Source organism: Actinia tenebrosa, unplaced genomic scaffold, assembly GCF_029948245.1.
Source record: "Actinia tenebrosa isolate PJP-AT-01 unplaced genomic scaffold, QUT_ActTen_1.0 PGA_scaffold2__45_contigs__length_23673736, whole genome shotgun sequence".
Taxonomy (NCBI): domain Eukaryota; kingdom Metazoa; phylum Cnidaria; class Anthozoa; order Actiniaria; family Actiniidae; genus Actinia; species Actinia tenebrosa.
In genome coordinates, this window is record NW_028292579.1 from 6,900,530 (window position 1) to 6,927,230 (window position 26,701).

Sequence of the window (26,701 nt, forward strand, 5' to 3'; positions counted from 1 at the left end):
TCTCCACAAAATCCAACTTTTAAATTCATATTTGATCTGGCGTCGCTGCATGTGAGCCGAGTTGGTTGGTTCTCTTTCCAACTCCCAGGGTTTTTCCGGTCCTCCGGTTTTTCCTCGCTCCTTCCAAATCAACCCTAACTAATTCAAACTGGTTAGAGCTGTGCTTCGGGGTCATACACGACTTTAGAGCTGTGCTTCGGGGTCATACATGGACTGTACAGGGGCTGCCAGAGGCGCCTTCACATGCTTTGAGTTCGACCCCTTTGAGCTGCGCCACTGCTGTACTTAGCGATGGTGATTAGCGATGACAAGTTAGTTTGTTTTAGCAACGAGTCCGCGCTCTGGCTCCGAAAACTGTGCAGTCACTACTGCATTTTAAAAATATAACTAGATTATAATGAGATCACGCGGTTATCGAATAGGCCTATTACTAACGAACTGCCACATCTGGATGTCATTTTCGACTTTGCGAGGTTCGATACTACTTTCATAAAGAATATATTTTCACTTTCTTTTAAACTTTTTATTTTTGTAAATAAAACATTCTGAATTTTCTTTTTTTTCCCCCCCATTATTGTTTACAGTTGATATGGTAAAAGATTAACTCATACTAGTTTGGACTGCATTGGTGTGTTGAATACAAGTGCATAACAAGGAAACTTAAAGAATATGTAAAAATGTTTACAACTGTACTTTAATTCCGACGAATCACGAATACTAACTTCGTCTGTATGAAGTGGAACTTCTATAATACGGACACTAAAGGGCCAGAAAAAAAAGTCCATAATAGAAAGGTATTCTTTATATAGGGGTGTCCTAAATAGAGAGGTGTCCTTATATAGAGAGGTGTCCTTACATATAGAGGCCTCCTTAATATAGAGGTGTCCTTACATAGAGGTGTCCTCACATAGAGAGGTGTACATAGAGAGGTGTCCTTAATATAGAAGTGTCATTAATTTAGAGGTGTCCTTAATATAGGGTCGGATCTATGAAACAAAGAACGTATGATGGTCTTGACGGGACCTAAATATCTGTCCGTAATATAGAGGTGTCGGTAATATAGCAGTGTCTGTATATATCTGTAAACATAATTAACTGAACAAAACGCTAAAAGTGGAAATTACAATGGAAAATACAATGCAAGTCCTTATCCATTAAGTAAATTATTTAAATAAGGAACGTAATCTATGCACATAGCATGCATTAGTGGGCTTGTTAAACTTTTAGATCTCCCAAAACCACAACATGATGCTTGTTTGGCATCTGTCTTCTAGAAAAATGGAGCCATTTCTTGACCAATTCCAGGAGATGAAAAGTGTGGAACCTTTTAGGGTTCCTACATATTGGCTGCAGCATAAGTTTTTGAATGAACTGGGATATTTGGAGGTTCCCTAAATAATTCCATCTCTACAGCAGTTTCATTTTTATAATGCTTTCGACCTCAACTGTTGACCTCCATTATTGTTGTTTGAAGAACACCAAATAATGGATGCTGGGATCTTTAGAGGTTCTTAAATATTTCCATCTATACAGCAGTTTCATTTTTAATAATGATGTTTGGACCTTCACTCTTGATCCATTTCTTGAAGAACTACAACTGATGGATGCTGGGATCTTTAGAGCTTTTCAAAAGATTTCCATCTCCACCACAGTTTAATATGTTTCCTGCTACCATGGTGAAATATTTCTTGAAAAATTCCAAGCGATAACTACTGACCAAAGCGATCCAGTACAGTATTTGGCTTAAAAATACAATCAATTTTTTAAAAATCAAATATTAACACAGATTGGGGGGGGGAGGGAGGTGGATTAAAACAAAATTTGAACAAATAGGTGAATGGATGGATTAATGATTGATCAAATATGGATAGATGTATGGATAAATGGATGGAAGTATAAGTGGATGAACAAATGCAAGGATGGGATAAATAGATGGATGGAATGGTTGGATGGATGAGAAGAATGAGCGAACAGCTGGATGGGTGGACAAATGGATGGATGAAATGGTGAATGAGTGGATCGGATGGATGGTTGGATGGATGAGAAGAATGAGCGAACAACTGCATGGGTGGACAAATGGATGGGTGACTAAATGAATGAATGAATGAATGGATGAATGCATTGGCAGGTTGATGGATCAAATTTGTCTTCCACTACTCTAATTCAATTCATATTTTCAACATAAAGTTAATACATTTATCTGGCCTTTACCTCATCCAATATCAAACATTTCAACCACTCTTTTTCAACTTCTACTTCAGGAGTTAAAGTCAAATCAGCAGGTCTTTCTAATGCTGCTGGTCTTGTAGCAAAGCTCAAAAGATATAACCGAGAACTGGTGTCAATGTCTTCTCCTTCAAGGACTTCCTTTACAGGAAATTCTAAAACCAGAAAAAAATAATGTTAGTATATTTGACAAGTGCACAAATTAATAAGGTCTAGTAAGTTCAGTAAAAAATAGACCACAACGTATAATTTATTACTACTATACTATGTCTATTCTTTGCGTACATATTTACGGTGTTCAACTTACCTATAGAGAAAAAATATCGCTCTGGGATCCTCACGAGTACCCTAAATTTCATATTCTGGTTGCAATACCAGCGTGCTTGGTCCTAACACATCGGACTGGAATACCGAAGACGTGGGTTCGATTCCCGCCAAGGGCATAATTTATTACTACTATAAAAAAGAGACCCACAAAACTTTGGCCTGATTTGTACAATTTTGTTAGTCAACTTTCTCATGGATATATAGCATGCACTTTACCAAATAACTACATTTGCAACAAAGAAAGTAGCATTTCTAATTTCTTAACACCAAAGTTTTGGTGCACTTGCAGAAGGTAAACAATCTGCGTTGCATAATCAAACAGACTGAGGATAAACTAAAGGTAGTGGAAGAATACAAGCTCCTCAACAGACCTCATTGATGTTCTTGTTCAGAACCTCCCACTGCTTTATTAATTAGTATTTATGCATCAGTATTATATATTCATTCTGCAAAAAATTGAATTCTAAATTCCAGATTGATGATGAAAGGAGGGCAGCAGTTTTGTAAGTCACTGGCTAGTAAGTGCTACCTTTGTAAAACAAGGATAGTTTATTGATCTATTTGTTATTTTATATATTATGATCAATGTTTAAGATACAAGGACCAGTGCATAACCAGGGATTACTACCTACCAGTTCCTCTTACAGCGCAACAAGCAAAGGTATGACCACATTTAATGTATTCCCATACTTATATGCATGGGCTTTAATAGACCTCTTCAGCTCTTACATAATGTTTCCAATTTCAGACCACGTGTCATTCCCTAGAGTATCATTACTTTGTTTAAAGTTTGCACTCGGTTGCACATGAGAAGACACATGAATATTGATACAACTCAAACAAAGGATATTATTCTCAAGGGAGTGACATGTGTCTGAAATGGGAAAACATCATGCTCCAGACCCAAGGAGGTCTATATAATGTTAGATATTTCATTTCAATGCTAAGCTGGCTGGTTTTACAAAATAAAGCATGCTTGGTTGGTAGCAAAAAGCCAGTGCATAGAAGCATTCAAAAATATTGAATGTGGTCATACTTTTGCAACGTTGCACTGTAAACACATCTTTAAAAAACGGTTAAAAAAACTATGTATATTTAAACAGTTTAATAGCAGAAAGACTCTCAAGGACTTACCTAGATTGCTCCTCCATCTATTATAACTTGTCTGCCTCTGATAGTTGGGTGTCCAAGAACTGAATCTGCTACCATCAGGATGTCCAAAACCAGTTGACTCACACCCATTTGGGCTCAGCCCATGTCTAGAGTAAGATGACTCACCAATGCTGTCATTACTAGTCTGCCTGTGATAGTTAGGTCTCCAGGAGTGGAGCCTTTCACCATCAGGATGTCCAAAACCAGTTGAGTCACACCCATTTGGGCTCTGCCCCTGTCTAAAGTAAGATGCTTCACCAGTGCTACTCTCGGAATGTGATCTATGAAGTCCTCCATTTCTGTTAAATGGTGATCTCCTCTGATGATTCATCTCTCCTGTTGATGAAAGTCTCTGCCGAATGCTTGAGCTTTCATTGTCAAAGGAATTATGTCTATTGAACGGTGACTCTGTAAAGCTTGGTGAATGAGACTCACTCCAGTTTTCATAGGATTTTCTGCCCTCCTGAAAATCTTTACCAGCTTGTAAGTTAGAATTATCAGAGCCATTTGGAGATCCAAAGCCACAGCTTTGGTCCTGGAACCCTTTGATTTTAGGAGTTGAAACCTTACCTATTTCCAAATGATCTGTACATTCCTGCTCTGAGATATTCTGTAATTTCTCATCTTCAGGTTGTTTGCTGGTAGGATTTGAGTTTATTCGTGCAGTGGAGTTATTAGTCACAGAAGTTATATTATTGTTTTGTTCAGGTAAAGGTTTGGGTTTAATGCGAATGACAAAAGGGTGGCGGGGTTTTTCAGATACTGTGGTCCAGTTTCCACAGACAGTTACCTCATATTTATCGTGTTTCAGGAATTCCCTTTTGGTTTCTGTTGTCGGCGTTGTAGGTGGGGAATTCTCAGCACTGGTAATAAATACATCCTCAACACTAGAACTTGGTGAGCTGGGTGAAGCTGGCCTTGGAGAGGAGTTGTGTCTGTTTCTGGGAAGCTGATGATATATATACAAGAATGATTAGGTGTTGAAAAATATAAAACTATACACTCTGTATTACAGTGCAAATCGAAAAATCATGGGCACCTAGAAATATTTCAATATTTCTAGATGATCAATTAACTTTGAATGCATTTCCTCACTTTTAAAACACCCTTTCTCAACTTTATTACTTCATTTGCACATTCAGATTCCTTTTTTTAAGAACAAACACTAGGTCTCAAGTTATGTTATTAATAAGTATGACTAGTTATTATTATAATTAACAATTATTCGCCGTAGGTGAAGTGAATATCTGGGAATAATAACCGAAACGAAGTTGAGGTTATTATTCCCGATATTCACTGATCCTGAGGTGAATAATTGCTTTAGTATAAATACACAGGTGATTCTTTCTAAAAAAAAATAAAAGAAGACACATTTTTCCCCGGTACCAGCAACATAGTGGCTGGCCACCATTTTGGATTATCGTTCGAGGTAATTATCGTGTGATGATCTGAGTTTCTCAACCAATCAGCACGTGAGATTTTCAATAATCACCTGTGTACTTATACTAAGGAGTTTTAAGACATGGTGAGCAATTATGCCATGTAAATCTTCAGGGTGTTATGGTTTTTCCCACGATTTATCACAGTCCCTGTCACTGTAATGAAGTGCTATGTTATACAGACATATGGGGATCATCAGAAGTTGCACTCAAATGAAAACTAAATGCATGTATAAGAGTTTTAGCTTGACAAATGGGGAGTTGTCTTTGAAGTGGATAGATCATGGATGAAAGCACAACACTTGCTGTAATTAAATTTTAACTAAACTTGCATCCTGTCTTCTTAAGCTCTTATTAATTCTTTGTTTCAAGGCTAACAAGCTAAATAGACAATGTGCATCAAAGCTCACAAAGCACTCTTACAAACCAGTAATGCAAAAATGGAAATCAAACAATGACAAAAAAATTACTGTTCTTTTTGTCTGTTGACATACTTACATAGTAGAAAAAATCAAAAGAAAAATTATCAGATGAATATTAAGAGGCAAAAAGCATAAGTACTTAGTTTCCAATCATGCTTTGTGATAGAGATTCATGCTCATGGGGTTGGTGTCCACTGGTAGAACAAAGCTTGGGATTGAACAAAATAACAAAAACAAAGAAGGCATGGATTATGGTGAACAATGTGTATTGTTCTACATGTGAGCTGCGTTCTTTGTTTTATCTCACCATTCATTATTTGTTCATCCACTCCCAGGCGTCGTTCTGCCGGTCGTGGATTACCCAGCTCATGCACATTAGCTATACTATCATGAATTTTATATGCAAGCTAGCCATGCCCTAACTTTGATAAGCAAAGAGGCAGTTCAAGGATATCAATGAAACTTGAAGGTTTAATGTAAAGTACATTACTAAGCACTGAAACTTACTTTTAAGAATGCAGCTTTGTAATAATCTCTTGCAGAATCTGGCAAAATCCATCCTGTAGCTCTGTTCTCCTTCACTTCTAGAAGTCTTAATCTGGTGTATTCAGAGATGACGTTCGCTGAGAATAGCATGGTTGTAATCTTATTGAATGTTCGCTCCATATTGACTGGGCACTTTATCTCAAGGACCTTGCCTACTGTGTGGAAGACATCACAAATGGCATCTGACACTAATTCGTTGTCCCAAACTTCACGCTTCTGTGGCACAAAGTAAGGCCAGAATGCCTTGGCAATATCTACAAGGAAGCTTTCAACTCCTTCTCGGTGTTCTTCAGGTAGGGTTTCAAGCCGGTACAAATTGGAAAGTAAGGTAACAATATGGATATCGTTGACCTCTGGCTTTCCAAGACATGTCAAAATATTCAAAAGATCATTACAGCTCTTTTCAAGCAGTACTGTCAAGCCTGTTGTAGATTCATCATCATGATCTTGAGCAATATTGTGGAAAATCTCAGCAATTATAGGAGTTCTGTTTCTGTCTTTCCAGGCAGTGTCCAGGAATAGTTGCAGACATGTAATGGTAGTTAGAGTCCCTTCATTTAATGATGACAATATTTCTTTCTCTATGGCGTCTCCTGCTGTTTTAAAGCAATCCTCATCCAAGAGGAGGATCTTGCTCTCAAATCCACGAACCAGTTCTTCAGAGAAGTTGGCTCTGTTTGATGTTTTACTGATAGGCGCTGAAGGTTTTCTTAATGGCTTATAGGCACAAGATCTTCTAATCTGAATCTCGCTGGATAAAACCATGATTGTCAGCACCTAAGCAATCAGAAAACAATATGCATAAAATTCCAGGAAACCAATTCCAGGAATGAGAGTTTGTCCATTGTAATGAAAAAGACCATTTTTTAAATTCCAGAGGTTTTGTAGGAATTCCTGGAATAGTATGGACCTTTGAAACCAAAGTTATTGAAGGGTAAAGTCAAACAAAATCAGCTGCAAGTCTCATACTACTTGAAAACCTTTCTTTTGTCTCACATCAGGTTACATACTTACACATTAATTACAGAATCGCTTTAATCTTGCAGGGAGCGCAATTTTCGTAGCCTGCGTCAGATCCGGAATTTTCTTCGTAAATTTCGTGTTTACAAGATCTAGATCACAGAGGCATGGTTCAACACATGGCTCAATATGTCTAAAAGATTCTGCCAAAAATTGTTGAAAATCAACTAAGAAAATAGTCAATCTTCCCACGGAGAATCATTCGTGCTAACCGTTTTTAGTTAAGAATTATTTTTCTTGAAAAACCCATTGTTATATTGCAAAAGTAAGCTTATAAACTTGACATATTTCTAATCTATTAGCAACAGTGGCTTCATTCATTTTGCGACACTATTGTTTACCTTATATTTTTCATTATTTTTACTTTTGTAATTACGATAAACCCACCATAATAGACGGCAATTTCAAGAAGAAGCGTTCTTTGTCGGTATCTTATGTATTTTAAAGGAATAATTTTAAGTTTAGCATAATCGAGACAGTCAAACTCACACCTCTTAATTTTAAGTCGGAGATTTGCGGATAGGCTACATGAAATTAGGATCAAAGTGAACTAGAAAACCGTATATATTCTATATTCTATTCATTGATATTATCAAAATGAACACTTAACTAGAAGAATACGAAGTAATCTCGGAATTTTAAAGACAATAGCGGCCTTTATAAGCTTAAAGTGCGCAATCTTAATACAACAACACGAAGTCACCGCGGTGTCTACAGCAAACATCTTCGTCTTTTTTAGCATTAGAACCGAAAAGCGCACACATTCTTGAATCAAAAATACTATACCTAACAAGAACACAACTGAATTGACCAAACTTACCTTGATTTTGGTAGTATTTACTAGTATTTAAGCTTTCAAATGTGAATTCACTCTAGAGCGACAAGAGCTGGTTCAGTCACATGGACCACAAAGATTCCCGCGACTCCCTTGACTCATGGGTCATTGCACGCTCTACAGGTGTGAAAATACTCACAACACAGGAACCCCACATTATATTATTCGTGCGCCAAATAAAATTGGTGAAAAATCGAACTTCAAGGGTTTAGATCCTTTATTTATACCCTATAACGCAATTCAGAGGGTCAAAAAGAGGAATGTCCCAAAGAAAGAGAGGAATTGAAGGACAAGAATTGATTCATCTGACAACGCTTATTACCGTTTACGTGCTATCAAGAATCCTTAGCTGATCCTTGAATCCAACGTGTTTCAGGCCCCAAAAACGACGCACCTCGTTTTATCACTGAAACGCTTTGTGTTATGTACCCATAGCTTCAAATCTAGTTTGCTTCATTAAAAAAATATTTACAATTTTATACCAAATCAATTAGAAACCCTATGTATCTGATACAACCATCAAGACTGACTATATTTGCATTGTTTGCGGCATGTATAAGCTTAGCCTATATATTGTTAAAGTGCCTATCACCCTTTTGATAATATTCACAGTATTCTACATTCTACATGGGGTAAGATGTGGAATAAACCGAAAATATTTCATAGTTTGAGTGCAGCTTCTTGAAGTTATAAAGGTTTTTCCATGCCATATGCTAATGTTGTGACGTATGGGGAGTAATCTTTTATTAAAAATATACAAAACATTACTGGCACACATAAATAAAATTTGGAATACGTCATTGTTTTTCCCATTGCTCTTATAGAAATTATTGCAAGTTAGTTTTCACATAGAAGCCGGTGTTTCGAATTGCGAGGAACAACAAATAACCATAAATGCCTCCTCATGCGTCACAGCATTAGCATATGGCATGGAAAAACCTTTATAACTTCAAGAAGCCGCACTCAAACTATGAAATATTTTCGGGTTATTCCACATCTTACCCCATGTAGAATCAACACTGAGAGTATTGTCAGAAGGGTGATAGGCACTTTAAGGATAGATCTTTTAAACAACTTCAGGATGGGCACAGGAACCCCAAAAGTTTTCTATAAATATTAGGAAAAAAGTCAAAACATCAGCCTTCGCAAATCCACGTTTTTCGCAAGGACTGTTGAAAGTCATTAGATTTTCTTTTGTTTTTCAAACATTACAGAAGCTTAAGGTTTCCTGTGGCCTGGCTCCTAGTAATTCATATTTTAAGATCGCGCAGTTATCTTTCAAGCACAAACTGTCTAACAATCAATGAACTCTTGCTTTTGGGGCAACTGAGTAAAAACGCCAAGCAACTTTTTAAGACGATTTGCTTATAGTTTTGTGCATGCTTGTGATTGATAGACTATTTGTCATGCATTTAAAGCTATTTTGCTTTAACTTTTTCTTCTGTTCACATGGATATGACTTTATAATGATTTTATGAAAATACTTGTTCTGGTGTGGTCTATATACATTCAAAGGACAATAGCTTCTATTGATAAAATAATCTCCTTTTCTCTGCCATCTTGCTACGCTTTGTGCAGCACTGTACGACTGATTCATCATTAATATTCTGTTATAATTTGCTTCTACCAACGATATTCGTTATCCTAAGGAATGGAAAGCCATCTTCGAATGCGACTCGTAATGCTTCTTCCACACTTTGTACTGTAAGGATTTCTAAGTCATTCTGAAAAAAAACCCGTCATATATAGCAATGTTAGGCCCAGGTCAAACGTCGAACTTCACATAAGCCGAACTTAATAATATCAAAGAAGACCGCCTTGTTATCCATTGTTTCAATTTGGTTCGGCTCATGTGAAGTTCAACGTTTGACCTGAGCCTTAGAGAGCATTGTTCTGACTACTAAATGCCTTTATCCCCAATTACTGACATTAATCGGTCTTTAATAGCTTTGACTGCCATGATCTCAAATAATAAGCTACAACCCAATCAGAGGCCACAGGACAGATACCATACATACATAAATCGATGCAAACAAAGTAGAATTTTTAAAAAGTTTCATTGATTTGCGCTTACAAATTTGACGTCCCTCAAACTGTTAAAAGAGTGGTTGTGATGAAAAATCGTACTCAGTTATTATTTATAATTCGTATTTGGTTATCCTCAAATATGTATGTGATTTTTTCCATAGAAAAATTTCCAAAAACGAGTTTGCCAATTTTCGTCCCAAAACTTTGGTTCTCGCTTCTTAGCCCATCAAGTTTCTTGGATTTGGACGGGTGCGCAGCCGGAAAAATATACCTGAATTTAGTATCCTAACACTCACCTTAACATTTTCGGGAATTTCGCGTAAATCCTGAAAGAAGAGATTGTCAATCAGTAGGAAATAAAATAAATCTACAGTGCATAGACTTGTCTCAAGGTCCTTCGTATGTTGCGTAAATGCGAAGCGCATCTAAATTTGTCAAATCAACTTTGCTTTGCGGACACACGACGCCGGCGGCGCCATAATGACGGGGAAGTTCGTAACATATGCGCATCCATGCGACGTACATGACAACCGACGTCGCCGCCCACAGCGCACTGAGATTTAGTAACTGTGACATCTTTAGGAAACACGGTGTGATATTCCTCGCAAGAAGCGACGTGTGCAAGTCCGCCCAGGGCATCCTGTGTCAGCACCTTTAAAAATGGTATGCGGATATTACACGGTACCGTGTAAACGCAGCCATAGTGAAAAGTAGTGGTACCTTTTCGTTCCTCTTGGGAAGTATGACCCTGGTTATGCCGGCACGATGAGCTGAAAGGATTTTCTCTTTGATTCCTCCCACCTACAAATACGAACATTTAATCGTTAGCTACAGTACAGACTATACAATATTGACTCCAATATTACTCTGCGCAGTATTGAAGGCAAATACTGTAAGAATCCTTAGGCCGGACTGTCACAAAAAAATGTGAAATTACGGACAATAAACATTATCACTTTTCTCTAAACTTTACCGGGAGTACGAGTCCACGAAGTGTTATTTCACCAGTCATTGCTGTGTCAGATCTCGTGCATCGACCGCTGAAAACAAATGGATGGTTAGATCAGTGTAGATTAGATTGGTTGACTGAAGTCCTTGGCTTGCTTCAAAGGTTCGCGCGCAACCATGAAAAAGAGTCTTTTCCTGGACTTTTGTGCAAAAACCTTTCAAATTTTAAGAACACCCTAAAACAACTTCTGGTCTAATCAAAGACAGGGTACCGCTAACTCACATATTGAATTTGAATTTAGCTTTTTGGGTTTTGGGGAGGGAGGAAAATCGGAGAACCCGGAGAAAAATCCTCGCATCAAGGAGAGACAGCCTTCCTGACTCAACGAACTCTGTTCACCGGTTGGAAGGTGATGCCGAGTCCTGGGATCGAGCCCGAGACCCTAGAGAGGTGAGAGGTGACTGCACTACCATCACACCACCCTTGATTTTCTAACAAGTGTCCAAAATGTCAAAACTAAAAAAAAATCTTTTAATTAATTCTTTTAAGTAATTTTAATTAATTTTTACCTGAAAAGAGAAACCAATGCCACTACGATGGCTAACCCGGCTGAAGGACCATCTTTGCCAACAGCACCAGCAGGAAAATGCACGTGAATATCTGTCCTTCCTACCAAGTCTACTTCATGATCACTAGCGAGATCATACTGAGAAAACAAAGAAACGTTGTTAGATTTTTTTGGCATCTATGGCCACAGAAGATCTGAAATAGTGACGTAGAAATACTGAGGGGTCATGAACCCTGCGAAAATTGACCACCAAAAAATAAAAACATGCCCGCCATCGGAATAAAAATATCAAAATCATTAAATATTGTGACACTATTATCAAGAACTTATTAACCTTTAATATGCAACTTTTATTTGGTGGAATATGGAAATCTATGTTTTTAAGAGTATTATGCAAATTTTCTCGACTCTGATTGGCTAACTTTTTTTCTAACTTTTTTTTAGATCAGGTGAAGATGCTAGAAATTTCTAGAAAATTCTCACCTCAACCGCGTGACTCCTAAGCCAACTTAAAGCCAACTGCGCAGACTCCTTCATGACGTCACCAAGTTGTCCAGTGAGAGTAAGTTGTCCTTCACCTCCCATACGTGTAGCTTCTACAAACATTATCTCTCCACCCATCGCAGTCCATGCTAGCCCTATGGAGAATGCATACAACCAGAAATTCTTGAAGAATGATCTTACTGGTTCATTACTAGTAATCCCTTTTCCCGACTGAAATGTTTGAGTCCTGGATCTTCTTGGGCTACGTCGTTAAAGAATGAAACAATACGCAGGGGAATGACAAGTGTATGGTCTTAAGCGCGCATTCCTTACAACAATCAAATATATATCTACTTTTGAATATCTCATAGATAAAAGAAAGGTAATCATGCATTTGCATCGAAGCGAGGACAACGGTGACCTTGCGATGATAGAGACCTTTTTCAACACCTTGAACAATTATTCACATGTCTCTATTATTGCAAGGTCACCGTTCGTCTCGCTTCGATGCACAGGCACGGTTAACTTTCAAGATGGTGCAGGGAACTGTGAAGGGGACTATTGGTGTCTACTGATATCTGTTCTGGAATCGGCTATGAAAACGCGCATGAAATTTGCGCAAATCGTTTTCTTCCTAATTACTAGACTTAATGAGCTTGGGCGTAATGTTTTTCCATTTCAAACCGCGTCATCTCATAAAGAATAAGTTTTTGCTCTTGGTCTTTACGAGCGTTACTGGTCAATAAAGAAATAATAATCAAGGGATGAAAGGGCATTACACTATAGCCAAAGGTAGATGTTCATTACTTCAGATACTGCTTCTATTTAGAAGAACACTACAATGGACTACTTCGACAAACCGGCGACCATCTTGGAACACAAGGCATTATGGGGCGTCCAGGGGGCAAATAAAGCTTTGCTGTAATGAAGTCGATTGATATTAACGGCTCACCACAAGAGAATACGACAAAATATGAATTAATGATGAATTACCCCAAAAAGAAAGACAAACACACGTAACTCTATGTATTTTTCGTTATCTTTGTTTCGTTTTGCCCCATGACAAGATGGCCGCCGTATCGTCGAAGTTTATTAGAAGAATTATAGATGAAATACCTGTGGCAACACCTGGTACAGCTAATCGTTGCGCGACTTCTGATTCGAAAATTGGAGGCTGAAAGATTAAAATTAGATATATGAAAAGGATGTCAGTTGATCAGACTTCAGACTCTGCGCAGCTTACGACTATATCGATAGTGGATGTCTTGAGCGCCTAAGATGGCAGGTATTACGAATACAAGCAAATACGTGCCATTCAGTTCGATGACTTAAAAAGAGGAAATATCAGGTAGAGTCTTCAGTTTAATAACTATAAAGAGAAGGCACCAAGGCCATTTCAAAAACAAGCATAAAGCTGGAGCAGAGGCAATTTAATGGTGCAAGGCATTTGGGACTTTTATTGGAAACGCAGCCCACCGCAAACGCGCGAGGCAGAAGCCAGAGTCCATGATGTATTTATCTGTTTAGGTATATATTTATAGGGGGCTATCACTAGAAGAATTAACAGCAGCCAATTAGAATGCAGGAATTGTATTAATCCATTAGTTTGTTTATACCAATTTCTATTAAGTCCAGAAGTGCAAAAAGAGCACTGCGTAAGCGTAAGCGAATGCTGGTGCAGTGTTGTGCGGTTCAGTCCACTCACCCCAAGGACTTTTACCACGAATTCTTTAGTGATGGTGAACGGTACTTGAATGTCACCATTACTTATTGCAGCCTTGACATCCTTTCCCGTGCTATCTTCTGTTTGCGCGTCTTTTTCGTCCTTTGGCTCGAAATTCGTGGCGTTTTTCTCTGCAAACTATGAAAAAAATTCCATGAAAAACACCAAGTGAGACATGCTGTTTGCTTTAGTAATAAGCATGGTTAGATTTCTGACGTCGAACTGCAGTTTGAGATTTGCGGTACCTAGCAAGAACGTCGTGCTAAAGGTAGGCAACTCCAAAAGCGACATGTTTTGGCATGTTTTATGTAATCTGTAACCGTTTGAGTTAATACATTTTTAATTGACAGAAGAAATAAATCCACACCGTTCATATGCTGCTAAGGACACATGAACATAAAAAAGAGAGGTTAATATTTTATTTACCTTCACAGCTACTGATCGACAGAGCGCGCCAAGATTTCGCTCCAGCGAACGAACACCAGCTTCGCGAGTGTAACTAGAAACTGAAATCACAATGAAACATTAAAATAGCAATCCCCAATCCGTATGACCATCTCCATAATCTCCATGACAGGAGGCACAACAATAGAGTCGTTCTCCCCTGGGAAACTAAATTTTTTAATGTAAATCATATTAGACCATATTCAATTAGTGTTCCTGCCTCCTGTCATGGCTGCCATCACGTGATGGTGCAAAGCCTCTATACACCAGACATATCCTCATACATACGTTCATACGAATATATACATATGTCTTAATCCTTCCAGGATATGACTTACTTATGGACTTCACTGCGTCCTGAGAAAACTGAACGTCAGCTTCTTTCAAGCCATGTGACTGCAACATAACGTAGGATAATATTATCATCCCGTCAAGAAAGTTTAAAAGAAGGAAAATAATAAAATAGAATAATTTTTGTATCATTGGGAAACGTGGTGAAGACCTGACGCGACGCTTAAATGGCTAATGTCCCGAACCAATCAAATGATAACGAAAACGTACGACTTTATTAAATCACAGCCCTTGAGGGAATGCGGAAGCCAATAGGACGTTTGCATGATGGCGTCATTTGACTTCAGCTAATAATTAACTGAATAAAAGAAAGTGTGAAAAGGAGTCTGGTAGCAGAGGTCAATGACGCCATTATTCAACAATCAGTAAAATTGGCTACTGCTACTGAACTTACTAATAGAAATAGTATTGTATGACTGAAAAACTCACGGTACGGATATGCGTTAACCATGATGGTGTTGTGTGCAAGCATGTTGGTTAAATAAGCAGTTATCTCGCGCGCTGCGATTGATCCAAAGTAAGATGTCAATGTGTTGTGTGCAAGCATGTTGGTTAAATAAGCAGTTATCTCGCGCGCTGCGATTGATCCAAAGTAAGATGTCAATGTGTTGTGTGCAAGCATGTTGGTTAAATAAGCAGTTATCTCGCGCGCTGCGATTGGTTCAAAGTAAAATGTCAATGTGTTGTGTGCAAGCATGTTGGTTGAATAAGCAGATATCTCGCGCGATGCGATTGATTCAAAGTAAGATGTCAATGTGTTGTGTGCAAGCATGTTGGTTAAATAAGCAGTTATCTCGAACGCTGCGATTGGTTCAAAGTAAAATGTCAATTCTGTACCATGACAATTTCACAAACATACAAAATCTACTTAAGGTACACACGTAAGGACAAAAGCGAATGAGTAGGTAGGTAGTTAGTTCACATACCTTAAGCTGCTTTGGAATGAGATGCCTTGTAGCAATCGCAAGTTTTTCTTCTTGGGTGTATCCAGGTACTTGGATAAGCTGCATCATAGTAAGGAGAGTGAGCGAATTGCGTATCTCATCTCACCTAACTTAACTAAATTCCTCTTCCTCAACTTCATCTGACCACATCTCACCTTAAATACACTTCATATAACACCACCACCTCACCTCACAGCAAAAACTCACCCTAACTCACCTCACCTCACCTCACCTCACCTCACCTCACCTCACCTCACCTCACCTCACCTCACCTCACCTCAAGCACACCACACCACACCTCATCATATCATCTCACCTGACTAAACCTTAGCAATGTCCATCTTATACCTCACCACCTCACCTACCCTACCTCACATAAAGCCAGCTCGCCAGTGACCTTACCTCACAATACTACAACACACTATACCACACCAATAAACCTAACCTTAACACACGTCACAGACACATCCATAATTTGCGTCATAATAAACTTAGTCTCCATCAAAAGCCAAAAGAAAAGCCAAAATACTACAACTTCCTCGATAGCATTTGAAACTGTGTCCGTCGCGCGACCTGAAACGATGCGCAATGACTGCGGGTCTTTTGTGCGATGAAAAGGCAGCACCGCATTTTCCAGTTATTCATCTCATAACGCAATTTTTTGATGAGTCTTTCCATCGATGTTTCAAAAGGCTACTACACGCACTTAGTTCTCACCTCCATTCTGTCTAGAAGAGCAGGTGGAATAGTAGATATGCTGTTTGCAGTGGCTATGAACAGAACCTGTCAAACAATGAACATAACATATTACAAAGATGATTTTACAGTAACTTTGCATTCCTTTGCATGGTCTGCCTCTCGACTACATATAGTTGCATTTTTTATTCATTTTTTGCTCGATAATGCTCGAATATATTTTCAATATGTATTTTTAGTTTTATACTGTCGCAGTGATTTATTAGATCCATTGCACTGAGTCCCGAGAAGAATTGTTCTGGGGGACAAAACAATGGATTTATTTATTTATTTATTTATTTTGCCCTAACAAAAGACGGCCTCTTTGAAAGTACCTTGGCGCCTCGCTTGAGCGCTTTGTGTTTGACCAGTGAACCGATGTATGGAAAATGGTGAATGAAAATTACCTGTGATAGATCAAATGGCAGATTGAGGTAGCTGTGTAGTGGTGTTAAGGTAGCCAACTAGAAGCAACAGCGTAGAAGTAGTAAGCAGTAAAAAACAAACAGCTGTTCCCAACGAATGCTTGCAGAATTCAAACAACAACAGTTTTCTTAGACAAGTGTAATATACAGAATAGGCTGTCATGAACATAAAACCCAGTTGAGTTGACTGCATTCCCCGAAAGTAATTATGGGCCAACTATTTTTTGGTTAGCATTTTCCTAACAGGGGCTGAGCACAATGTGGATTTCTCGTGAGGAATGAACTAGAATTCCACCATCAATTCAAAGAATAGCATTTACGATCAATTTAAAGAAAGAATAATTCATATCTTATTGGTTTTCTTGGCAGAATCACAGGAAATGCTAATCAAATTATTATGTTGAATCCTCAATTCTGATCAATTGACCTCGAATTTGTTCTGAAGGTCAACTCAGCTGGACTATTTGATCTGATGAAATGGTTGTTCAAATCCAAAGGATACTGGTCAACAAAAGTCCAGTTTTGCTCAGGGTCCAGTACTTCTAACAGAGCAGATGAGGGATCACCATGAAGGCTCTTAGTCTGAAAGACAGAAGAGGATGTGTTTTACTAAGGGATTAGCTATATGACTTTGTAATAGTATCATGTGGTAGAATAAAATCTGAATAAAGGACACACTAAGGGAAAACAGAACCCACTAACTATTTGAATGAGCATACAGCCAGTCCTACCCAAATTACAAATATGACCTGGAAGTTCCCTGTTAATATTGTTGATGAACAGGCCAGCAAAAGTGTCCATGATATTTATACTAATAATATCTATTTAATTAATAGACCCCTTGCATGTGACGTCAAGGAGCTCAATTTGGAGAACAAAACAAAAGAATCTCCTGAGAATGGGAAACCTATTGTTTTGCGGCATTCCTAAACGCTGCAAGGGGTTTATACATTCTTCATACTTGGTCTCATCCTCATACTACTCTCTTTGCTGTTTAACATGAGATCATGCATGTGACTTGCCTCTCCAATGCGTGTTAGCTCTGAAGAATCCACCATTTTAAATTTGGGAGGGCTGACAATGAGGAGGAAGGACTGGGGAAGGAGGCTACTTCATACTTACCAGTTTATCTATTTCATCCAGTAAAATAACAGGGTTCTTTACTCCTACAGACTTGAGGGCTGTTAGGATTCTCCCTGGCATTGAGCCAACATATGTCCTCCTGAAAACACAAGAAAAACTTTTCAGTATCTATTAAGCTTTATCTGTCGTATCACAGCGTTGGACAACCACAACAGAACTAGGCTCCAACTAGGTGAAAGCCCAAAGATCAAATTGGAATCAAGAAGTTAATTGATGCAGAGGGAGGAAAACTGGAGAAAAACCCTCTAAGCACAGGTGAGAACCAACGAACAACTCTACTCACATATATGACACCGAGACTGACAGCACTCAAACCCGGGTCGCATTGGTGAGAAGCAGCACATAAGGTGGCTCATATCACTCTGTCTGAGAATACTCTCTATTGGTATAGATATATTATTTTTTTATATTATTTTACCTGTGTCCTCTTATGTCTGACTGGTCATGGATCCCTCCTAATGAGATCCTGTGAAACTCTCTTCCAAGTGTGTTGGCTATTGACCTGCCAACACTTGTCTTACCCACCCCAGGTGGACCAACAAAACACAGAATTGGACCTGTAAATAGTAGTAGTAACAATGATAATAATAATTTACATTTATACTAATAATTAATAATTAATACTAATTATTAATCATTAAATATTAATTAAATATTAATTGAATATTATTCAAATATTAATTGAATATTAATTGAATATTAATTGAATATTAATTAAATATTAATCATTGATTATATAATTAATATTAATACTAATATCGAGTCACATTAAAAGACACCCAGGCGACATTATAAAATAATATTTATCACAGTACCTTTTAAGCTGTTTTTCAGTTTTCTGACAGCCAGATACTCAATTACTCTTCTCTTCAACTTTTCCAGGCCATAGTGATCCTGATCTAAATCATGCCTTTGAATAAAAAAATTACGAATATTATAAAATATCATCAATAGAGGTCACCAATAGGCTTGAAGTAATAGAAAACGTGCTAACATGCTGCGTACCACATGGGATGGTAAAAATTAAAGAAGTTTTAGGAGAAGCATGAATTAAAACAGCAGTTATTTTGGATACAAACCAGGGCTTAAAATGATAGCCAAACATTGGACAATGTCTGGCTGGAACTGGGACTTGACTGGTCAAATCTTCACCTTAACCTTCACCTTAATGTTTAGTCAGAAATTAGGTAAGACTAAGCTAAAACTATTTTGGCCTGTGATCATGACTGATGACTAATCAGCAAGTATTTTAAACCCTGTGAACGGGATGAAATAAAGCATGCACATGTCACTGCTGGGTGTGCAGAATGTTTTGATACCCCATGTGGTGATGGGAGGGCAGAGGAAGAAATACCCTAGGATATTTCATTGCCTTCTCACCTTGCTTGTGCAATGTCCAGTTTGTCCTTGGTTTCCTTGCTCCATGGCAAGTCAGTCATCCATTCCAAATAATTCCTGGAAATAGGTTTAAGGTTAATGGGTGCCTTCTCAAAAGTATCATGGATGCAAGTCTAATGCAAGGAAATACAAAAGCAATCAAGCTTTTTTTTGATGGAATTTGTGTAATCTCTTTTGTATTTCATGTTAGCCTGGCAATCAAGATAATTTAAGAACGGTCCATTAACTTGACTAAAATGTATGATTCTGCATGAGGCCAGGGGGTGCTTACCATTCAACCAAACCATCCGGTTGGAAATTCATTCACTAATGGTAAGAAAATATCTGGAAACTTTGACTTTCAAAAAATGATACACACGTCTACCCAAAGCACCGAAATGAGCTGGAAAAGTGGATTACCTCAATCGCATGACAGAGTTTTCCAGAACTTTCCAATTGGAATCTCACATACCATTTGTTTTTCAACAAGAATTTCCAGTTTTTCCAGGTAAATGGTAAGCACCCCAGGTTTTATTTGAATCTAGAATTCAAATTCTTTGACATATATTTATTCTAACCTTGTTGTGGCATGTTCTGGAAACTGGGGAGGCATTTTCTTTAAACGCTGAAAAAAAAAGATATTCAGAGATATATGGTATGCATTCTAAACAGTGACCCCCTATAAGTATCTGATAAAAGAGTTCTTAGTTGAGACTCTGCAGCTTGCTGACTGCTATGCAGCTCAAAATCAAAGCTAAATTGAATGGATAGAACTGTGGTGTTATAATGTTAGATCATCACAGTGAATAAGAGATCTAAGCCATATAGGTAATAAGTGTGAATTGAATTTATAGTGGCTTAATGAACCCAACAAAAATGACCACTCACCAACAGGATTGGCTTCATAGCTCAGTTGGTAGAGCATCGCAAGTCATGGGTTCAATTCCCATTGAAGCCTGAAATCATTTTTTCAGGTCTTTCTTAACAGTGTTCGCTTACATCACTTATTCACTGTGATGATCAACACTCTAACATAAAATAATTTTGATGGAGTAACAAAGTTCAAGCCAACCTTGAGTTCTTTCATTGCAACTTTCAAAGCATGCTCTGGTAACTCAGCGGCTTTTATTTTCCCCTCCAGTTCCTCAATGTCATCCTCGTCGTCGTTATCGTCATCACCATCAAAACCTTTGTTGATCCTTATTGGGAAAGATCCACCACCAAACTATAAGAAATAAAAAATGAAAATAAAAATGAAAAAAAGAGTATATTCTATTATCAGAATTCTTCAAAATGAAACTCAGAATAAGTACCGTATAGCACTGTATAAAGGAATCAACAACTTCTTTCACAGGAAAAAAGTCGAAAGGGTTTCAAGATTGTGTTGCAGCCATATTCATCTACAATATTTCTAGGGAAATCACTGACTAAGAGTTCTTACCTTTTTCATCTGCTTTGTTCTCTTTGGGTCACTTGACCTTGAAATCTTCTTAACTGGCTCTCCCAATTTTAGTCCCTAAAGTTGATACATTATTTAATACAATACACCTAAGAGACCCTTCTCAAAGGACTTCGGAACACCTTAGAATTTGGGATAAACTACTTACTGCTTGCTGTCTTTTCAAGAGATGAAGTGCTTTCTTGAATCTTTCAACCAAGTCAGTTGTGTTTAAGACCTGAGCGTAACAACAGGTGTAATAAGAGTCTTTTATTAGCAATAAATGACTGACAAACATGCCATTTGATGAAAGTCATATCACTGACTTGGCTATCCTTGGTACTAGGAAGAAGAAAAAATATATCCTCTGCTATGCTTTCTTTATTTAATTTATACCATAGATGTAATTAGACTTGGTGCAAGGTTTATCCATCTGAGACTGCATGCCATTCCCTAGAGTATCATTTCTTTGTTTAATGGTTGCACATGGGGACACACTCAAACAAATAAACTTATTCTCTAGGGAATGATGAGTGATATGAAATTGGTAAACATTGTATCAAGATAAATTAGGACTAATCCTTGCATAGCAAACTAGAAACAGGCACAATAGTTCCTAGCAGACTGTAGGTGTTTAGAGGAACCTTTTAATGTGAAACGAAAAAACAGATGTCTTATACTACATGTACCTCTAGTTTTTCATCAAATGTAGCTTTGACAATGGAAGCAAGGGTGTCTGGGAGGCTGTGGTCTGGCAGAGCACTCAGCATTTCCTTTAAATTAAAAATGACATTTATAATTTCGATATTTATTGCAAAGATGTGAAACTTGTTTCTGCAAATTCCTTTTCAATACGTGTGGAAATAGCTTTTATCAAAATGACATTTATAATTTTGATATTTATTGCAGAGATGTGAAACTTGTTTCTGCAAATTCCTTTTCAATATGACGTGGAAATAGCTTTTATTGAAGTTGGACCTATAGTCAAGCATTAATTTGTTTTTAAAGTCATATGTTAGTTAATATTTAAACTCCATAATCTCTTCAAAGATTAGTGTGGACACACTAACTGGGTCCACTTGAAGAAAGTTAATCAATCATGACACAAAGTAAAAACAAAGGAATTAAACTCAAGTCAAACTTGAATCAATAAGGAACAAGCATCAAAACCGAGATATATTTGAGAAGACAACGTAGACGTTATCAACAACCGTAGGAATTAATCATGATTAGCTGAGACCAATATGATACTGATTTAGCTCTCTCCTGATTTAATAGCTAAAGCTTCTTTAATCTTAAATTTCGTTAAAGTGTTCCCCATTTGAGTGTTTCTGCACTGTAATAAAATTCATATGTTCAAAATATTAGAATTTTCTAGTAGATCTTAAACCTGCACTGTTTATAGAGTGTAGTTGCTTGTTAATATGTAACTTATTCAGACTTCGCTGCAGATTACCTTAAGCCTGGTAATGACAGGGATCTTTCCATCAAGCATGTCAACTATGTCTTCAGCTAAAATTCGAAATTCCACTGCTATTGAAGTCAATTCTGCATTTTTCTTGATGTCCATTTCTTGGAAGGGAAAGATGTGTAAGTTAGCATAAATGTGCCAAATGTCAACTGATGATATTGAATTGACTTGAAAAATCTCTCACTTTATCTATAACGTAATTTATTAACCATCCATTTACATTTGGAGTTGAGATCAAGTACTATCCCTACTTCCTTGCGGTATTTTCCGAACTTGGGCTCATCGGCCAGAGTTCAGAAAGAAGGTTTCATATTTGCCAGTTTTCATGCTTGAAAATGTTTAAGAGAGGAAGAGAGAAACATAGAGAGGGGTAGTTTGTTCACACCTTTTAATAAACCTTAGAGTTTGGCCAGTAACTGGTTACCAACTTCCAACACTGTCACATTCCCTTTACCTATTTCTGTTTGTATTTCTCCAGTAGTGTTTCTTAAATCCTTGTTTCCTTCTACCATTCCATTTCAAAGCCATTATTCCACCTTCATCACTCTAATCTTAAATCCCATTCCCATTTTTAGACTTTTTTTCCATATCCCAAAGTTGTCTTATTCCACATTCCAGGTGTTCCTGTCCCATTTTTCTTTATTCCAACTTTTTCCATTTCTATTCTTTTCTTTTTACTTTTATCACTTGGTCCAAATTCCTTTCTAAATGTGTCGGTCACCCAAGCCTGATTTCTCCACATCTGTCACTGGAGTTGTCCTCTATACCTTACCTTGTTTTGAGGGGGAATCCATCTGTGTAATGTTACCAATAAGAAACGGTACTTCCTGGATAATGCTGTCAATACGAAATCTACAAAGTCCAGTCACCAGCAAAGTGTAGAGAGGTTTTGGCCAGTTTGTACCAGTAACCTGGACAATGACAGCTGCTGTACCCAAGGTGTTCACTAATACCTGGCTAGAATGCTGAATGAAGAATGTAATGACTTAGCAATATAATTTTTGGACAGTATACAATGTGTCTTCCAACCAAGTATCAAATTTCACAACTTTATATTACAGACTCTTTTAGCTTGGGTATAATATTTTCCTATTTCAGACTAAATGTCATTCCCCAGAGTAGCATTTCTTCCCCATATTCTGTACCCTTATTGCTTGTAGAATGGAGTCAGTGAGACACAGGGAGTCCACTTCAAATAAGGACTCATTGTATATACATAAACAAGCTAGCATTATCCTTCACTATGATGGAAGGGTTAGGCTTCACGAATTTGCAACGTCCCCTGTGATTGGTTAGGTTTAAGGGTGGGGCTGGGGAAAGGTCATTGTTTTCTATTGTTCTATACATGTGCCCCCTCCAATAGGATCACGTCTTGCAAATTCGTGAAGGACGACCCTGATGCAAACTCGCTATCACCACATATCTTGATATTGCAATGCCAACATGTTTGGGGGGCCAGGGTAGCCCACCCTACCTCTTGTTTCATGAAAATTCTATGATGTCTAGATCTACATCGCACAGCTGGTATACACAAAGAAAATATTGTCAAATTGCATGAAAAATTCTGCATGTTTCATACAATTTGTTGAAAATAAAAGCATACAAAGGAATTTTAAACATCAATAATCTGGTATTGCATTGAGTTTTGCTGGACAATGAAAGCAAAAACAAATATACGAGTTGTTGTTTTTGATGTTATATAAGCTTATTTTACAAAGGTACATTATTTTTATCTTTAACTATTATATAAACACAAACCTCTTCGTTTGATCGTCGTGGGACCACACCAACGAGCACACTTCTTAGCAAATCTCTCTTCAACAGCCTTGAGTCCATCATACGAATGCTACAAATAAAAGTTATATAAGATAAATTGACGTTACCCCCCCGGCACCCACCCCCGCCCCCCCCCCCGCCCCCCCCCCCCCTCCCCCCCCCCCCCCCCCCCCCCACCCACCCCCCCTCCCCCCCCCCCCCACCCCTCCCCACACCCACGCCCCCCCCCCCCCCCCCCCGCCCCCCCCCCATACCCCCCCCTACCCCCCCAACCCCCCCCCCCACACCCCCCCTCCACCCCCCCCACCCCACCCCCACCCCCCCCCCCACCTCCCCCCCCCCCACCCCCCCCCCCCCCCCCCCCCCACCCACCCCCTCTCATTATACCCACCCACCCCGACCCCTACCCCACCCCCCCCCCCCCCCCCCCCCCCCACCCCCCCCCCCTCACGCCCCCCCCCCCCCGCCATTTACCCCCACCGATTCTACACCCCCCCCCCCCCCCCCCCCCCCCCCCTCCCCCCCCCCCCCCCCCCCCCCCCCCCCCCACGAACCCCCCCGCCCCCCCCCCCCCCCCCCCCACACCCCCCCCAACGCCCACCCCCCCCCACCCCCCCCCCCACCCCCCCCCCCCCCACCCCCTCGCACCCCCCCCCACCCCCCCCCCCCCCCCCCTCCCCCCCCCCTCCCCACCCCCCCCGCCCCCCCCACACCCCCCACCACCCCCCCCACCCCCACCCACCCCCCCCCCCCAACCCACCCCCCCGCACCCCCCCCCACCCTCCATACCCCCCCCCCCCCCCCCCCCCCCCCCCCCCCCCCCCTCCCCACCACCCCCACCCAAGACCCCCCCCCCATTATACCCCCGTCCCCCCACCACCCCCCCCCCCTCCCAATTATCCCCCCAACCCCACTCCCCCCCAACCATTCTGAAGCCGACCCCCTCCCAACCTCCCCCCACCCCCCTCCCCACCCCCCCCCCCCCCCCCCCCCCCCCCCCCCCCCTGCCACCCCCCCACACCCATTCGAGTACCCCCCGCCCCCGCCCCCCCCCGCCACCCCCCACCCACCATTATAGCCCGCCCCCACCCCCCACCCCCCCACCCCCAACCTCTACGTATCAACCCCCCCCCACCCCCCCCCCCCCCCCCCCCCGCGCGCGCACAACCCACTCACGGGTCCCCCCCTACCCCGCCCCCCGCCCTCCCCTCCCACGCCCCCCCCCCCCCCCCCCCCCGCCCCCCGCCCCCCCCAATTACACTCCCTCCCCCCCACCTCCCCCCCCAGACCCCGCGCCGCCAACGCAGCCCCCGCGGCCCGCCCCCCTCCCCCAGGGCCCGCCCCCCCCCGCCCCCCCCCCCCCACCGCAAGCCATGCAACCCCCCCCCCCCCCCTCCCCCCCTATACCCCCCCCATACCCCCCCCCCTCTCCACCACCCCACCCCCCCCCCCCCCCCTCCCACCCTTCACGCACTCCACGCCACCCTATTATACCCCCACCCCCCCCCATTATACCCGGCCCCCGCACCCCCCCCCCGACCAGCCCCCCTACCCCGCCCCCCCCCCCTACCCCCCCCCCCCCGCCCCCCGCCCCACCACCCCCCCCTGATACCCCCCCCCCCCCCCCCCCCATATCTACCCCCCCCCCCCCCCCCCCCCCCACCCCCCCCCCCCCACCCCCCCCACCCCCCCCCCCCCCCCCTCACCACCCCTCCCCCCCCCCCCCCCCCCCACCCCGCCCTCCCCCCCCCGCCCCCCCACCCCCCCCCCCCCCCCACCCCACCCCCCATCACCCCCCCCCCCCCCCCCCACCCCCCCACCCACTCCCCCCCCCCCCCCCGCCCCCCCCCCCCCCCCCCCCCCCACCCCCCCCCCCTCCCCACCCCCTACTTCCTACACCCCGCCCCCCCCCCCCCCCCCCCCGCCCACCCCCTTATTCTTACCCCCCCCCCCCCCCCCCCCCCACCCGCCCCCCCCCCTTCCCCCCCCCCCCCCCCCCCCCCCCCACCCCCCCCCCCCTCCCCCCCCCCCCCCCCCCCCAGCCCCCCCCCTCCCCCCCCCCAACGCCCCGCCCCCCCCCCCCCCCCTCTCCACCGGCCGACTTTATAGGGACCCCCCGACCCCGCCCCCCCCCCCCCCCCCCAATTATAGACCCCCGCCGCCCCCCCCCCCCCCCCCACCCTCCCCACCCCCCCTCCCCCACACACCCCCGCCCCCCCCCGCCAACCCCACCCCCCCCCCCCCCCCCCCATATACCCACCCCCCACCCCCCCCCACCCCCACCCCACCCCCCGCCCCCACCCCCCCCATTATACCACCCCCCCCCCCCTCCCCCCCCCCCCCCCCCCCACTATACCCGCCCCCACCCCCCCCCCCCCCCCCCCCCCCCTCCCCCCCCCCCACCCCCCCCCCCCTATTTTAATACCCACACCCCCCCACCCCCCCACCCGCCCCCCAACCCACCCCCACCCCCCCCACCCAACCCCCCCCCCTCCCCCCCCCACCCCCCCCACACCCCGCCCCCCCCCCCCGCCACCCCCCCCCCCCCCCCACCCCCACTCAACCCCCCCCCACCCCCCGCCCCCCCACCCCCCCACCCCACCCATTAGACCAAAATAAGTACAACGTCAGACAGAATTACAGCATTCGTTCATTTTGCATTTTAACCCATAATCAAGGAAATCCTACCTTGCATTATCCCTTATTGCTATTCTCATTGAAGAGCCTGGAAGAAGGACCTTATCTTCTAGTATTAGCAATGGGAGCCTTGATGGAATATCCATGTTGGTCGCCATTTTGATTCTCAGGTAATGCAACCCTTTTGAGTGGGGCCTGTTACCGATGATGACAGGTATGTTTACTTCCGGTACAAAATTTAA

General features: G+C 42.0%; 2 protein-coding genes and 1 long non-coding RNA gene across 3 annotated transcripts; all 3 read right to left on the reverse strand.

The window, feature by feature from the left end:
- Nucleotides 1-558: 558 nt before the first annotated feature.
- LOC116305463 (uncharacterized) lies at nucleotides 559-8,039 on the reverse strand. The gene is made up of 5 exons (XM_031715375.2): nucleotides 7,953-8,039; nucleotides 6,074-6,889; nucleotides 3,688-4,654; nucleotides 2,212-2,381; nucleotides 559-1,742 (listed from the first exon to the last, which is right to left on the reverse strand). The coding sequence occupies exons 2-5, from the start codon at nucleotides 6,875-6,877 to the stop codon at nucleotides 1,710-1,712; spliced, it is 1,974 nt and encodes a 657-aa protein (XP_031571235.2). The 5' UTR covers nucleotides 6,878-6,889; nucleotides 7,953-8,039; the 3' UTR covers nucleotides 559-1,709.
- A 384-nt stretch (nucleotides 8,040-8,423) lies between these two features.
- LOC116305469 (lon protease homolog 2, peroxisomal) lies at nucleotides 8,424-26,623 on the reverse strand. The gene is made up of 27 exons (XM_031715387.2): nucleotides 26,511-26,623; nucleotides 23,805-23,892; nucleotides 22,819-23,011; nucleotides 22,032-22,147; nucleotides 21,265-21,348; nucleotides 20,745-20,813; nucleotides 20,579-20,653; nucleotides 20,210-20,362; nucleotides 19,716-19,762; nucleotides 19,141-19,215; nucleotides 18,576-18,670; nucleotides 18,179-18,317; nucleotides 17,740-17,839; nucleotides 17,120-17,199; nucleotides 16,600-16,630; nucleotides 16,175-16,240; nucleotides 15,440-15,517; nucleotides 14,501-14,558; nucleotides 14,145-14,224; nucleotides 13,701-13,856; nucleotides 13,112-13,169; nucleotides 11,996-12,150; nucleotides 11,514-11,650; nucleotides 10,969-11,035; nucleotides 10,716-10,796; nucleotides 10,292-10,321; nucleotides 8,424-9,691 (listed from the first exon to the last, which is right to left on the reverse strand). Exons 1-27 carry the CDS (start codon nucleotides 26,615-26,617, stop codon nucleotides 9,578-9,580), a joined length of 2,532 nt encoding a protein of 843 aa, XP_031571247.1. The 5' UTR covers nucleotides 26,618-26,623; the 3' UTR covers nucleotides 8,424-9,577.
- On the reverse strand, nucleotides 24,476-24,830 carry LOC148909102 (uncharacterized). The gene is made up of 3 exons (XR_016120523.1): nucleotides 24,796-24,830; nucleotides 24,612-24,645; nucleotides 24,476-24,507 (listed from the first exon to the last, which is right to left on the reverse strand). It is a non-coding gene; the product is annotated as an uncharacterized LOC148909102 (long non-coding RNA).
- Nucleotides 26,624-26,701: the final 78 nt, after the last annotated feature.

Bases quoted from the DNA above. Each gene is read 5' to 3' on its own strand.
- LOC116305463 (XM_031715375.2), bottom strand. From the start codon at position 6,877: ATGGTTTTATCCAGCGAGATTCAGATTAGAAGATCTTGTGCCTATAAG. The intron at 4,655-6,073 runs GTAAGTTTCAGT...ATATATCATCAG, and splicing joins ACAAAGCTGCATTCTTAAAA to CTTCCCAGAAACAGACACAA. The intron at 2,382-3,687 runs GTAAGTCCTTGA...TTCTGGTTTTAG, and splicing joins TAGATGGAGGAGCAATCTAG to AATTTCCTGTAAAGGAAGTC.
- LOC116305469 (XM_031715387.2), bottom strand. From the start codon at position 26,617: ATGGCGACCAACATGGATATTCCATCAAGGCTCCCATTGCTAATACTA. The intron at 20,654-20,744 runs GTAAGTAGTTTA...TATCAACTTTAG, and splicing joins TCTTGAAAAGACAGCAAGCA to GGACTAAAATTGGGAGAGCC. The intron at 16,241-16,599 runs GTAATTTTCATT...ATTGTTTGACAG, and splicing joins TGCCATTTGATCTATCACAG to GTTCTGTTCATAGCCACTGC.